This window comes from Vulpes lagopus, chromosome 8, assembly GCF_018345385.1.
Source record: "Vulpes lagopus strain Blue_001 chromosome 8, ASM1834538v1, whole genome shotgun sequence".
In the NCBI taxonomy this organism is placed as follows: Eukaryota; Metazoa; Chordata; class Mammalia; order Carnivora; family Canidae; genus Vulpes; species Vulpes lagopus.
Window position 1 is genome coordinate 19,469,806 of NC_054831.1, and position 13,699 is coordinate 19,483,504.

The 13,699-nt window shown below is 40.3% G+C and overlaps 1 protein-coding gene across 6 annotated transcripts in view; it reads left to right on the forward strand.

The window, feature by feature from the left end:
* The window catches only part of CDCA2 (cell division cycle associated 2), a 51,824-nt gene that overhangs the window by 14,447 nt on the left and 23,678 nt on the right, over positions 1-13,699 (forward strand). For all 6 annotated transcript variants that reach the window (XM_041764850.1, XM_041764856.1, XM_041764853.1 and 3 more), the window contains exons 5-10: positions 781-931; positions 2,456-2,652; positions 4,459-4,543; positions 8,821-9,029; positions 11,271-11,355; positions 11,781-12,034. In XM_041764850.1, coding sequence (XP_041620784.1) covers positions 781-931; positions 2,456-2,652; positions 4,459-4,543; positions 8,821-9,029; positions 11,271-11,355; positions 11,781-12,034 — 981 coding nt within the window. The remainder of the gene's footprint in view (positions 1-780; positions 932-2,455; positions 2,653-4,458; positions 4,544-8,820; positions 9,030-11,270; positions 11,356-11,780; positions 12,035-13,699) is intronic.

Consider the following 13,699-nt stretch of genomic DNA (forward strand, 5'->3'; position numbering starts at 1 on the left):
TCCTGTGTTCTCCATATAATTGCTTTGACTGGCTTCTCAAGCATTTTTGTGCTAAACTTTCCCTTTCCAGTTTGATTTGCTGAGGCTGCCTCAGGCTATGGACTCTGAGTTATGGACTCTAAAAGAGAGGCCTTAAACTCCCCAGAAGAAATCCTTTTAAAGAGTTGTTTAGTCCCCGAACGACAATTGGGGATGTGTTTTGCATGAGTGCTTTCTTTTTTTTTTTTTTTTTTTTAATTTTCTTTCAATTTATTTATTTATGATAGTCACAGAGAGAGAGAGGCAGAGACACAGGCAGAGGGAGAAGCAGGCTCCATGCATCGGGAGCCCGATGTGGGATTCGATCCCAGGTCTCCAGGATCGCGCCCTGGGCCAAAGGCAGGCGCCAAACTGCTGCGTCACCCAGGGATCCCGCATGAGTGCTTTCTTAAAGTTCTTCCCCACCTACTCCAGACTTCTGTCATGTGTGTGGCCTGACTAATAACAGTATTGAGCCCGCCTGTAGCTACACATCTAGACGTACCACGCAGCTATTCTCTGTGCTGGTTCAAAACTGAGGAAGATGTAGAGGAAGAAACTAGGATGATGGCAGCACCCAAAATACTCAAACTGAAAATACGTGATTCAAAGGAGAAGAGGCTCTGCTACACTCGTTTATCACATCTGATCTTCAAAAAGCCCTTATGTATTTAGTCCTGGATGCAGTGGTTATAGGGCTAGAGTAGAGAGATTGTGTTCAATTTCATTTATAATACATTGCATGTCTCTGTATTTTAACAGGGCAGTCCTGCACTGTATCGGAATGTTAATTCCTTAAGGGAGCAAATGTCTGCCTTCCAGTCAGCTTTCCACTGCATAAAGGAGAATGAAAACATGACTGACCCTCCTGGATTCTCAGAGGCAGAAGGAGAGTTCAAGACAACAGGCTCAAGTGAGTAGAAACCATGCAGTCGGTTTGGACTACTGTATTTATTCAGAGAAGCCTGTGCGGGATAAAAAAATTTAGTTCCACAGTGTGAAGACAGTCTTTTCTGAGCAGAGCTGTATTTTTAAATGGAGCCTAACATTTAAAATTTGGAAAATTTCACACAAAAATTTGGATTTCTGGTTTGTCTAGAAAAAAACCTGATGTCAAACAGTCCCAAGCCTGCATTTCCACATGGCCACAGTTGAGTTTTAAGTGTTAACATGTCAGAGCTGGTTGACTGTTTCATCTTTAGAATAAGGACATGTGGCAAATTGGAGCATTCAAACCTTGATTTTTAGAGGTTTATTATTAAGTTTGGCAAGCATTTCTATGAATACCATACACCCAACTGTGATGTTGTAAGCAGATATATCTAATCCGACATCTTAATAGCCTGTCCTATTCTCTACCATAACTTTTAGATTGTAATTCATTTGGTTATTTTGTCCTGTCACTTTTGATTTTCCAATCCTAAAGCATTTGAAAAACCAGAATTAGACAAAATCTTGACCTCACCATAATCATCACAATCATTCCTCTGGTGCTTTGCACACTGAGGTTTCAAATGATTTTGTTTTGGTTTCTTGAACCATCTTCAGGTACATTTCAACACCTCCTCTTGTTCAGTGTGCACCATTATTCAAGACAAGTCCAGTTCCTCTCCTCTGGCCCGTGACCCACTCCAACGTACTTGTTTGTAGTTTGTAACTTACCTATCTTTCACTTTTGACCTGCATTTTAAAATAATTTACTGACCTGATTGCTATAGTTCTGCAGGTGACTACATTCAGTTTTTGTAGCTAAGAGGAACTGAGGTGCATTTTGGCTGTATATTTCAGAAAATCATACATAGTCAAAGCAGAACCAGTATTAGAACATAACTACATCCGTTAAAATGTTCAAAAGAGGGGCGCCTGGGTGGCTCAGTTGGTTAAGTGTCTGCCTTCGGCTCAGATCATGATCCTGAGGTCCTGGGATCCAGTCCCATGTCAGGCTTCATCTCTGTGGAGAGCCTGTTCCCTCTTCCCCTCCACCCACTCATGTGCGCACACACTCTCTCTCTCTCTTTCTCTCTCTCTCACTCTCCCTCCCTCCCTCTCCTTCTCTCTCCCTCCCTCCCTCCCTCTCCCCCTCTCCCTCTCCTTCTTTCTCCCTCCCTTCCTCCCTCAGATAAATCTTTAAAAAGTTCAAGAGAAAAGGCCTCATTGTAAATTTTAAAATAGAGTAAGATACTCTATCAGAAATGAAAATGCATATTAGCATATCTTTGTACATTTTTAAAGTCTAGAAAAAAAATTTAATGTTTACCTTTTTAGTAGTGTTGCTCTCTTGCCTTTCAGTTAGATTTCTTCTGAAGAGAAAAATGTACTTTTAATTGATGAAGCGTTTAGACTCAAGCATTACATTTCACTAAGATTATTTGTAATGTTTAAAAGTGAACATTTATGCCTGCCTGCATTATGTTTTTATTTTGTTTTGTATATATAGCCAAAAAGGAAAGTCTTGGTGAATGTCAAGAGTCTGCATTCCGTGCAAACTTATCATCCAAACGTCGAAGGATATGCTCTCAGAGTAACTTTGATGAAGATCTAAGTGATGCGGTTCATCTGCAGATAATCAGTAGTGCCACTTCCAATGCAGGCAAAATGTGTGCTGTTGATTCTGCTTTTGCAGATTTTTCTGAGGTAATTCACTGATCAGAATCCTAGGAAAATGAAGCTTTGGTTTCTGGCTAGACAGTTTTAAGACCGTCAGAAACTTTTTTTCAGTTATGGTACCTGGTAGTTAGATATTACAGCGGAGTTTTAAGTTATACTGTGTGTGTATGTGCGTGTGTATTTCTTGTCAGGTTTTTTTTTGTTGTTAGCTTATTGATTATTTGATGATTTTGATTAGTATGTTGCTTTTGATTATGAAAAACACTTTATGAAACTACTAAGCTCTCTGGTCTTCTGCCTGTGAGGTATTGTTCTAGATACCGATGGTACAACAGAAAATCATGGTCCAGCCCTTGAACAAATTTTAGTCAGTTGGAGGAGGCAGACACAGGATCGGTTATTTACACTTAACTGGCAAATGAGTTGAAGACTCTGTATGGGCTGTGCAGCTCAGGTCTGGGGGTCTTACACTTTGACCTTTTCTGCCCCTAAGTGGTTCAGTACTGGCTGGGAAGCAGGGTGCTGTTTAGCCATTCCTCATTTGTTCTGTTCACTTCTTTCAAGTGGCAGTAGGGATTTTTGTTCCTTACTTAAAGCCTGTCAAGATTATCAAAAGACGATAAACAACATAATTAAATACTACCATTGAGGATCCCTGACCTTCTCATCACATGTGAATGGGAAGCTAGTTCTCATCACTGGCTTTCCTTGCTTTAGTTCTGGTATGACCCAGCAGGTTCCCGTATCTTTAGTGAGAGGGGACACCTGACACCAGCAGATCTGAAACTTTTTTCTGTAGCTTCTCTGTCACAAAGATTCAGTACATATCCTGTTGATCTTATTAGACTAATATAATAAATGTTTGATAGTCATTAAAGATTTCTCAGGGTCTAATAGGTTTCACTTGGGAGTCACTTATAATCTCTGCTCCCTCTGTTTTTTTCTAGTTGTTATGAAATCATCCAGCAAAACCAATAGTTTCTCATCAGAACTTTGATTGTTTGGACATATATTACGATTTGAAAATGGTGTCCACGTTATTATGAGTGTTTTCTATCCTAGCCATTAATAGTTTTTCTATCCTAGCTATCGATACCTTGTTTAATAATTAACGTTTTTCATTATTTTTTTTAAAGATGTATTTATTTAAAGAAGGGGGCAGGGGAGAGCATGAGTGGGAAGGGCAGAGGGAGAAGGAGGGAGTATCTCAAGCAGGCTCCACAGTGAGCGGGGAGCTCAGCATGGGGCTCGATCTCGTGACCCTGAGATCTGACCTGAGCCGAAACCAAGAGTTGGATGCTTAACTGACTATACCATCCAGGTGCCCTCATTTTTCATTATTTTTGTGATTTTCCTCTTTAAAATCTATCAATATAGTTTTCTGGACTTCAGACAGTAAGGCAACAAAAGTGTGTCCTATAAACTTTTCTTAAGGAGCTGAAATCTGGGGATGCCTGGATGGCTCAGCGGTTGAGCATCTGCCTTTGGCTCAGGGCGTGATCCCGGAGTTCTGGGATCGAATTCCACATTGGGCTTCCTGCATGGAGTCTGCTTTTCCCTCTGCCTATGTCTCTGCCTCTCTCTGTGTCTCTCGTGAATAAATACATAAAAATCTTTTAAAAAAAAAAAAAAAAAGCTGAAATTTGTTTGATAGGATGTTTAGGCTGCAGTTATAGTGAATACTGTGTTTTTAGTTCAATTGCTGTGGACTTTCATAATAATCAGCTAGGTCATGATTTGACATCAGATTTCCAGATAGTCTCTAATGCTTACAAAGATCTCCATACTCCTGTGAGTAGTAAGATTTAACATTTCTTTAATTCTTCCCTCAAGAAATCTTTTGAATCTGGCTTAACTCAGTCTGGATATTTAGTCGAAGAGTCTGTTTCACTTCTAGAGCTCACAGAGGCTTCAAATGGTAAGTATTTAATCTTTCCTTAGTACTTGTGCCAGTTGATCTATGTGCTAAACTTTGGGGAAACCGAATCCATGCCCTGTATTTTAGGAGTTCTTGGTCTAGTTGGAATGTTTCAGAATTCCTGTTATATGAGAGAATAACTTTTTTTTTTTTACTTTAACTGTCACTGATAAGAATAAGTGAAATATTTCCAAGTTGATAGAATCTATTGTAAAAAACAGGATGTCTGAACGCACAAGTGTATTTTGTAAGAGAAAACACATTCGTTGTTTTATGTATTTTTTTGCTTTCTTGTTTTATTTTGTTTTTAAGTGTAGAAAGGGACTAGTGTTTATAACTTTCCCTGAATCAATATGCTTGTATTGAGTGAAAGTCACCAGTTAAGGTATTCTGCTCTGTTCCTGCCCCACATAATGTCTGTGCAGAGTCTTGTGTGTGCTGATAGCCTCACCGCATGTTTTGTCTCCCTAGGGAACCTCAGTGCTGCCTGGCTGTCCCTTCTGTTCCTTGATCACCTCATTTTTGAACCTCCTCTTTTCACTCGGGCTTCTAATCCTCTAATCCTCCTTCCCTTGCTTCCCTTTTTTTTTTTTAAGATATTTATTTATTTATTGCAAAAAATAATTCTTCAGTGTAAGCATGTTTCATGCAGTATTTTTCTTCCATATCAACATACATACACATAATTAGATATCATTCAAAATTGAACTGGACCTCATGCATTTGTATTTGTTAAATCTGGCAGCCCTACTCATGAATGACTGATATAAGTTTCTTGTGCCTCTTTGTAGTCCATGGCTGCTTCTGTCACCAAGAGAACAGAAGATGTCAGAAGCAAGTGGCCTGGGGCAATCCCCACCACACTCGTGCCTCTCCAAACAAGTGTGCCCCTCCCCTTCCTTCTATTATGGTAGATCTCCATGCTCTGATCCAAGGGTAATCCCTTCCTCTTCGAGGACCTTCTGCTTGAGGTGTTTCCTCTTCTCCTTTTTTTTTTTTTCCTCTTCTCCTTTTAACACAATGTGTGCTATATTATCTCCCATCTTCAATTGGCCCTTGTCCCAGGTTTCCCTTGTCCCAGGTTTCCTTTCCAGCCAAAACCCCATGTCTTTGCTTTCCTCTATAGGAAAGCTTCCTTTAAGACCAGGTCATGCTCTGTCTCCTAGTCTCCCATTCTCTCTCATTCTCTCTCTCTCTCTCTCTCTCTCTCTCTCTCTCTCTTTTTAAGATTTTATTTATTTATTCATGAGAGATGCAGAAAGAGAGAGAGAGAGGCAGAGACATAGGCAAAGGGAGAAGCAGGCTCCATGCAGGAAGCCCGATGTTGCACTCGATCCCGGGACTCCAGGATCACGCCCTGGGCTGAAGGCAGGCACTAAACCCCTGAGCTACCCAGGTATCCCTCCCATTCTGTCTTGACCCAGCTCCAAACAGGCTTTGGTCACCAATAGCCTCTTTGCTATCCCAGTAGTTCCTCTCAATAGAACCTCTTCTCGGGGTCCCAGTGTGGCAAGCAGAGCTGCCAGGGCCTACCAGGAGAAATCATGTCTTCACTGGGCATCGGGACACCATTCTCTCTTGTTTTCCCTTCTTCTACTGATCATTCCTTGTCTGTTTTCTTTATTTCTTCTCTTCTATCCTTTAACTTTTCAACACTTGAATGCCCTGGGTTCAGTGCTCAGACTTTTCTTCTCTGCACTCACTCCCTAGGTGATTGTGGGTATTCTCACAACGTTAAATGCTATCCACAATGCTGTTGACTCCGAAACTTAAATACCTCTCTTTGGCCTCCTCCCTGAACTCTCAGGTGCCCAATTGCCTTTTCCTGTCTCCACAGGAGTGTCTGATGAACATCTCAGACTTACCATACTCAAACATGTCTCAATTACTTTTCCTTCCCAGTCTGTTCATCTCTTTTTCTTTTCTCTTTTTTCATCTCAAAAACGATACTGCCATTCACCCAGTTGCTTGTATCAAAAATCTTGGAGTAACCTTGGCCACCTCCCTTATAAAGGTTAAACTTCAGGGGGCCCCTGAGTCACCCAGTTGCCTAAATGTCCGGCTCTAATTTTGGGCTCAGGTCAGGATCTCAGAGTCCTGGGATTGAGCCACACGTCAGGCCCCACACTCAGTGGGGAGTCTGCTTCAGGATTCTTTCTCCCTCTCCCCATGCTGCCGCCCCCCCCCCCCATTTGCACACACCCCCCCACGTAAATCTTAAAAAAGAAAAGAAAAAGTTAGACTTTAATATGATTAACAAGTGCTGTTGGGTTTATCTTGACGATCTATCAAATGTCTAACTGCTTCCCACTCCCTAACTATTATCACTGTGGTCCAGGCTACCATCTTATCTTGCCTGGATTGTTTTGTGTCTCCTCTTATGTGATTTCCCTCCTTCCACCCTGGTGGGACCCCCCCGCCCCTTTCAGGGTTTTCTACATGGCAGCCAGGGTGTTCCTTTTAAAATGCTAGTTACTATGTTATTCTCTTTCTCAGGATATTTCATTGACCTCCCACTTACTTACAACAGTACCCAGTCCACACCTGACCTAGTCTTTAGTCTTCTCTTGGAGCTTCTTAGCTCTCTTCTCTTTGCTCACGCTGTTCCAGCCACAGTGGCCTTGTTCTACCTCTGTGTGTTGGTATAATTCTGTCTCAGATCTCTGCACTTGGCTTTTTGCATGTAGTGTTCTTCCCTAGATACATGCATGGCTCACTTCCTCACTTCATTCAGGTGCCTGCTTGATCCCTCAACACCTCAAAACAGCAACTTTCCCCTCCCACCTTATCCTACCACATCTCCTTAATTTCTACATTATTTCCTTTAAAGGCATATATTACTACTTGTTAACTATACACTTCTTTAACTTTTTATTTTGAGAATGACTGTAGAGTCATAGGCAGCAGTACAAAATAATATATAAAGGGATCCAGTGTTCCCTTCCCCAACGTTCTGCCAATTGTAACATCTTGAGTAGCAATAATAGAGTGTCACAACCAGGAAATTGTCACTGATACAATCCATGGACTTTTCCCCCCCCCCAGATTTCATCAGTTTTACCTGCACTTATTTGTGTTTATGTTTAGTTCCATGTACATTTATGACATATAAACTTAATGTGACCACACTGCAGACAAGATAGAGAAAGGTTCAGTATGGGTCCCTCACACTATGCTCCCCTTCATTAGCCATCGCTCCCTCTCTCCTACCCCTCCTGTGTTTTTTATGGTCTGTTTATCACCCAAAGGCTGGGGGCCTTTGTGTGTTTTGTTCATCGTTGTATCTTTAGCACCTAGAAAAGAGTGCCTGTCACATGATAAGTGCCCACTATATATTTGTTAAATGTTGATCGTAAAGGAAGTGCTCTCTTATGAGGAAAAAAATATACACCAGTAAGCCTTGCCTTGTTTGAGGGCATACACAGCATATACCAGTTTCGATTTAATTTCTCCTCACATCTCATCTTCTCCCTCCCACCACCCTTGCGGGCTGAAATTCCTCTGACTCCAGCAGTGAAATTGATCATCATTCATTGCTCAACTCATGGTAGTTTTATGGTGCAAGACCTAGGAGTCTTGAGTAAAGGCAGACTAATAGTAGCTGTTTCATGGGCATTTTCTTTTTTTTTTTTTTTCCTTAAAGATTTATTTATTCATGAGAGACAGAGAGAGAGGCAGAGACATAGGTAGAGGGAGAAGCAAGCTGGTGGGAGAGGAACCTGATACAGGACTCGATCCTAGGACCCTGGGATCATACCCTCAGCCATGGGAAGACACTCAACCACTGAGCCACCCAGGCATCCCTCATGGGCATTTTCTTAAATTTGTTGGGTGGCCAAAACTCCTTGCTCACCTTCACCCACAGTAGTTAGTTCTGAATTGAAAGTTGTGGCCAGTGCCATTTCTCTTTATGTATCCAAATGAAATTCCAGATGTTATTCCCTAAGCAGGATATGTTAGGGTCAAATTTTTTTCTTTTCTTTCCTTTTTTTTTTTTAAGATTTTTATCTATTTATTTATTCATGAGAGACAGAAGGGGGGGCAGAGACACAGAGGGAAAAGCAGGCTCCATGCAGGGAGCCTGATGCGGGACTCGATCCTGGATCTCCAGGATCAGGCCCTGGGCCAAAGCCAGATGCTCAACCACTGAGCCACCTTTGCTGCCCAGGATGAAATTTCTTATAGCATGTTAGTCTCTTTGCAAAGACATATTTTTGCTGTAGAACAACCTGATTCAGATGTCTTCTGCCTCTCTTGTTTACATGCTTCCTTTGAAGGAGTCAAGGTTGCTGAGTGTATAGAGGGCAAAATATCAAGTGATGCTCTTCCACCTGACAACTTTATAGAAGTGAGTGCAGACCCAGCTCCTGAAGTCAGGTCCCTGGTCTCTCCACTGTGCAGAAGGGACGTTCCATCCTCTGAGACCTTTGTACTTCGTTCTGTGCTGAAGAAACCCTCTGTTAAGCTGTTTCCAGAAAGCCTGCAGGTAAGTTTAGATCTACTTCTCCTAAAGCAAATTGAATAAAAATTCATTTTGGTTTAAAACAATTCTTGTGATATGTTGTATATGTCATACTGGTTTAAAAGAAGCTATCTTGCCCTAATGTTTTCCCCTCCTTTTCTTACAGCACTATGCAGAGATCCTTCCTGCCTGCCTGCCTTTCTACCTACCTACCTTCCCTTTTTCTAAACTCAGTATGGAATATAACTTGTAGAATTTACTGTGGGTAGCTATATTTTGAGTTTCAGAGTTATTGATGTGTGAGTCTGTTAATTATTTCCACCTAAAATATTTGGTCTTAGAGATAGCTTTTTTATAGGCATGTACCTTTCTCTAAACTCAGCTAGTATGAGCTAAGAGTAGGTTGGTGGGAATAGGCTGGCGCTTACTATTAAGTACTTCCTTTTTTTCTTTCTTTTTTGTGCCTGTACATGCACACAAACTATGGTGGGGAAGGGTAGAAGGAGAGAGAGAATCTTAGGCAGGCTCCATGCTCAGCACGGAGGCTCGAAGAGAGATCATGACCGAAGCCAAAATCAAAAGTCAGATGCTTAACTCACCGAGCCACCCAGGTGCTCCTTATTGAGTTCTTTCTACAGACAGTTCTGGTTATCATGTACATGCAGCACTGGTACTCCAAGGAGCCCAGTGCTGCATTAGCCCCATTCTATATAAACTTACGCTTGAGGCTGTTAAATGAACCCAGGTAAATCTGATAGTGCAATCCATGGCAGGCTGTAAATGTTGTGAGAGGTTGAGGGGGTGGCCTCTGGAGTCCACATGCCTGATTTCAGATCCTCACTCTGAAGTTTTAAGAAGTAGGCAGATTATTAACCTTTTTGTACCCTGGTTTCCTTATCTTTGAAACGACAATGTTAGTAACTACATTACATGGTGATTTGAGCATTTTAACTGGGATAACAATTTGAAATTAGCACAATGCCTGGCAAATGAGAAGTAATTTTTTTTCAATCCGTAGACATTTAAGTATAGAACCATGCCTATACATCTTTAAAGCCAAAATGAACTAGACTACCTTCTATCTATCTACATGAATAGTTAATGGTCAATGGCTGTTTAAATGTTTAATAGTTTTTCTGGTTAAAGAGCTGACGTGAGTCTCTGCAGCACTGCTCATTCATATCTTGTATTCATTTTATCTTCTCCTCAAACAGACTTAGCATCTTCATGATCCAAATAACCCTTACTGATTAACAGCATTACATAGCAAACATCAAGTCCTACCACTAAAATTCTATGAAGATTTTTATAATCCAAGGTTTGTGGGTGTATACAATTTGAATTGTTTGCTAATTTTCATGGTGGTTTTAATTAAAGATAGCCTAAAAGTTCACAAGAATTTTATTTTCTAAGCTCATTTATTTCACAAATACTGATATGGGCATTCTCCTCGTCAGGAAAATAAAATAGACTTGAGAGAGAGTTGCTCAAGAAGATTGGTTTGGGGCAGGACAGTTGCTTAGAAATGGTGCTGCTCTTGGAGCAGGTGCACTGGAGAAAATGAATAGCTCTAGAGAACAAGGGCTGGTCCGGGATGTAGGAAGCAGATGAGGATTTGGAGGTGACTTATGGACCCCACAGCCCTGGCTCTGTCCTGCTTGACTCCAGTGGGCCTGAATTGAGTTTGGCCATGTCTGGTGCTTCAGGACTTGCACTGGCCCTTCCTCACCAGCTTGCCTACTCTTTCATCTTTTGCTAAGTAGAGAAGGACAAATACTATCTTCTTTTCTTGTTCCTAACTCAAGAATATAGTAATGTGGACAAGAGGTTTACATATTTATCAAAAGTGTGAGTCACGTATTTAAAGACAAAACACCCCATTATGTCATTTACCTATTTGTTTTCTTGTTTTTGTGCAATTCTTATAATGTAGTTAGTCTGCGTCATCTGGCACCATTTGTAGTATGACTCTAGCCACTCACATTTTCCATAACTTCATTTGCCAGATTAAAAATGATGAAGTGAATTTAGCCCATATTATGGATTTCTGTTCCTTAATTTTGGCCTAAAATACTGTTTACTGAACTAATGTTTAGGGCATCCAGTTTTTCTTTGTGGCTCATCATTAACCCCAAACCATTATGAAAGTGAATGTAATCTGCAATGCTAAATAGTATCTAGATCTTGGCAGAAAAAGAAGTTCAAATTGTTCTTGATGACTGTGCATATGCATTTATATGTGTAAAATTTTTCATTGATATTTAGGAACACTGTGACAATCTCTGTGATGATGGGACTCATCCAAGCTTAATCTCAAATCGTGCAAACTGTTGCAAAGAACAAAAAGCAGGTAAGAAATTCACATTTATTTTGAAGCCTGAGGATATCATTTCCTTGTGAATCATTTCATGGTAGTATGTGGTATTTTCAGTGATCTGCTAAATGCCGTGGTGCTTCTCACATTCTATGGGAATGGAGAACAGTTGGTTGGAATCTCTTTGGAGAGTTTCACAGTCGGTCTGTCCATTTTGCCTTGTGCTTAATGGTAACACTTGTAAAGGAACTTATTATGCCAATTTTGTAAACTTCTAAGATACTTATGCAAAATTTACTTTAAAATCTATTACCATATTTTAGAACTGCTTCCTTTTCCATTTTGAATTTATGTTTTCTACAAACTATTTTCTATGATAAAAGCTGTATCTAATTATGTTAAAAGATCCTAGTTTATGCATTTTTAGATAATTTTTTTATCTACTCATTTATTATCTATAGAAGGTCAAGAAAATTGTAAAGTGCCAGCCTTTCTAAATATCAGGAAGAGGAAGAGAGTTACTTTTGGAGAGGATCTAAGCCCTGAGGTGTTTGATGAGTCTTTGCCGGCAAATACTCCGTTGCGAAAAGGAGGAACACCTGGTCGAAAAAAGGATTTAAGTAGTATCAGTCCCCTGCTGCTTGAGCAATCACCACCAGTTCCTGTGCAGTTGCAGTTATCACAACCAAATTTTGATGAGAAGGGGGAGAATCTTGTAAGTGTGAAAAATGTGGAACAAACTTGTTTATATTTTCATCAGACCTCGCCTGTTTTGTGTGAACAATAATTATGCTTTGAAATCATGCAATGGACTAATGATGTGTCATGGTAGAAATTAATGTGTTTTTCTAGGTTTCTAGGTAGGTTTTTTTTTTTTTTTTTTTTTTTTTTTTAAACCCTGTGCTCATCATGACAAGTGCATGGGGTATTAGCTGTGTTCTCATACTTGCATGACTCCTTGTACATGGCATATTTCTTGGAACCTAAATACCATTGGCTGACAATGTACCATTGTTTTATGGACCACCAAGAAAAGATGCTAGAAGTTAAGGTGTCACACACCATGAATTGTAAGCTGCACTCAGGTTTCAGAAGTGGGAAAATGTGAAAGAGCAACAACCTTAGAACTGATATGCTGTAAATATAAACTTTATCCCTCTAAGATGAATTTCTCTAGGTAGAATTAATTGATGAAAAAATAGGAATGTTTTTTACCTTTTTAATATATATTGCTGAGTATTCAGAAATTGTACCAATTTGGACTTAACAGCAGTATAAATGGTTTTATTTTACCATACTTTGTAAACTCTGGGTATGAACTTGTACTTTTTAAAATAGCTTAATAGGAGAAAAAGATGACTTGAAAATTTAGTTTCCTAATGAGGTTTGAACGTTTTTCATGTTTATAAGCCATTTGAATTTCTTCTCTAGAGAATTGCCTATTAATCTTTGCCCGTTTTTATATTGGAACCATCATTCATCCTCTCCCTTGCCTTACACTTTGGAATAAGAATATTCCACTTTTAGCCAATGTGGAGTAACAGGGACCTAATTTATGTTTTCAAGAAGAACAACTAAAACAAAACAAAACCCAAACTATACAAAAATGGTTGTTCTGAGACATTGACCATCAGGATGGGCAGGATAGTGACAAATGAGGCAAACTGCACAAGAGCCCCAACTTAACTGCCCAAGCTGGGTGTCCAGGCCACAGCACAGGAGGGGTTTACCTGGTGGAGCCTGGCATTTTCCATGAGCTGAGAAAATGGAGTTGGAGTCTGGGAAAACAGAGGGGCTAGAGCTCATGGCAAAAGACCAGAAAGGAGAGAGCTGCAGAGAGAGCTCTGGAGATCTGCAGAGGTTTTCACTGGAGACTTAGCTGAGCAGCTAAGTACTGGTCAGTGCATGCTTGTGAATAAACTGCCTGAAGCCAGGGAAAGGACTACCCAAATGGAGCAGAGGAAACAGTCCCTACAGCTACAGGGAAGAAGGAAGTGTTACCACCATCCTAAGTGGTAGAAACACCTTATATTTCAGAGGGCATCCAATACTCAGGAGCGTATTGCCTCACTAGTAGAACAGAATTAGCAAGCTTTGAAAGGACACAACTTTACTGCATTGTACAACCTAGCTCAAAAACAGCAAGACTATCCAGTGTCAAATAACATTAAACTCAAAATGTCTGACTTTTCAATAAAAAACTAATGGACATGTAAGAAAAGATACCCCATGATGAGGAGGAAAATCAGTCAAGAAAAGTAGATCCAGAAATGACACATGTGGTAGAATTTATAGACGAAGACATTGAAAAAGTTACTTTAACTATCTTTGATATGTTCAAGGTGGAGGAAAGATTGGACATGCTGAGAACATGAAGGAT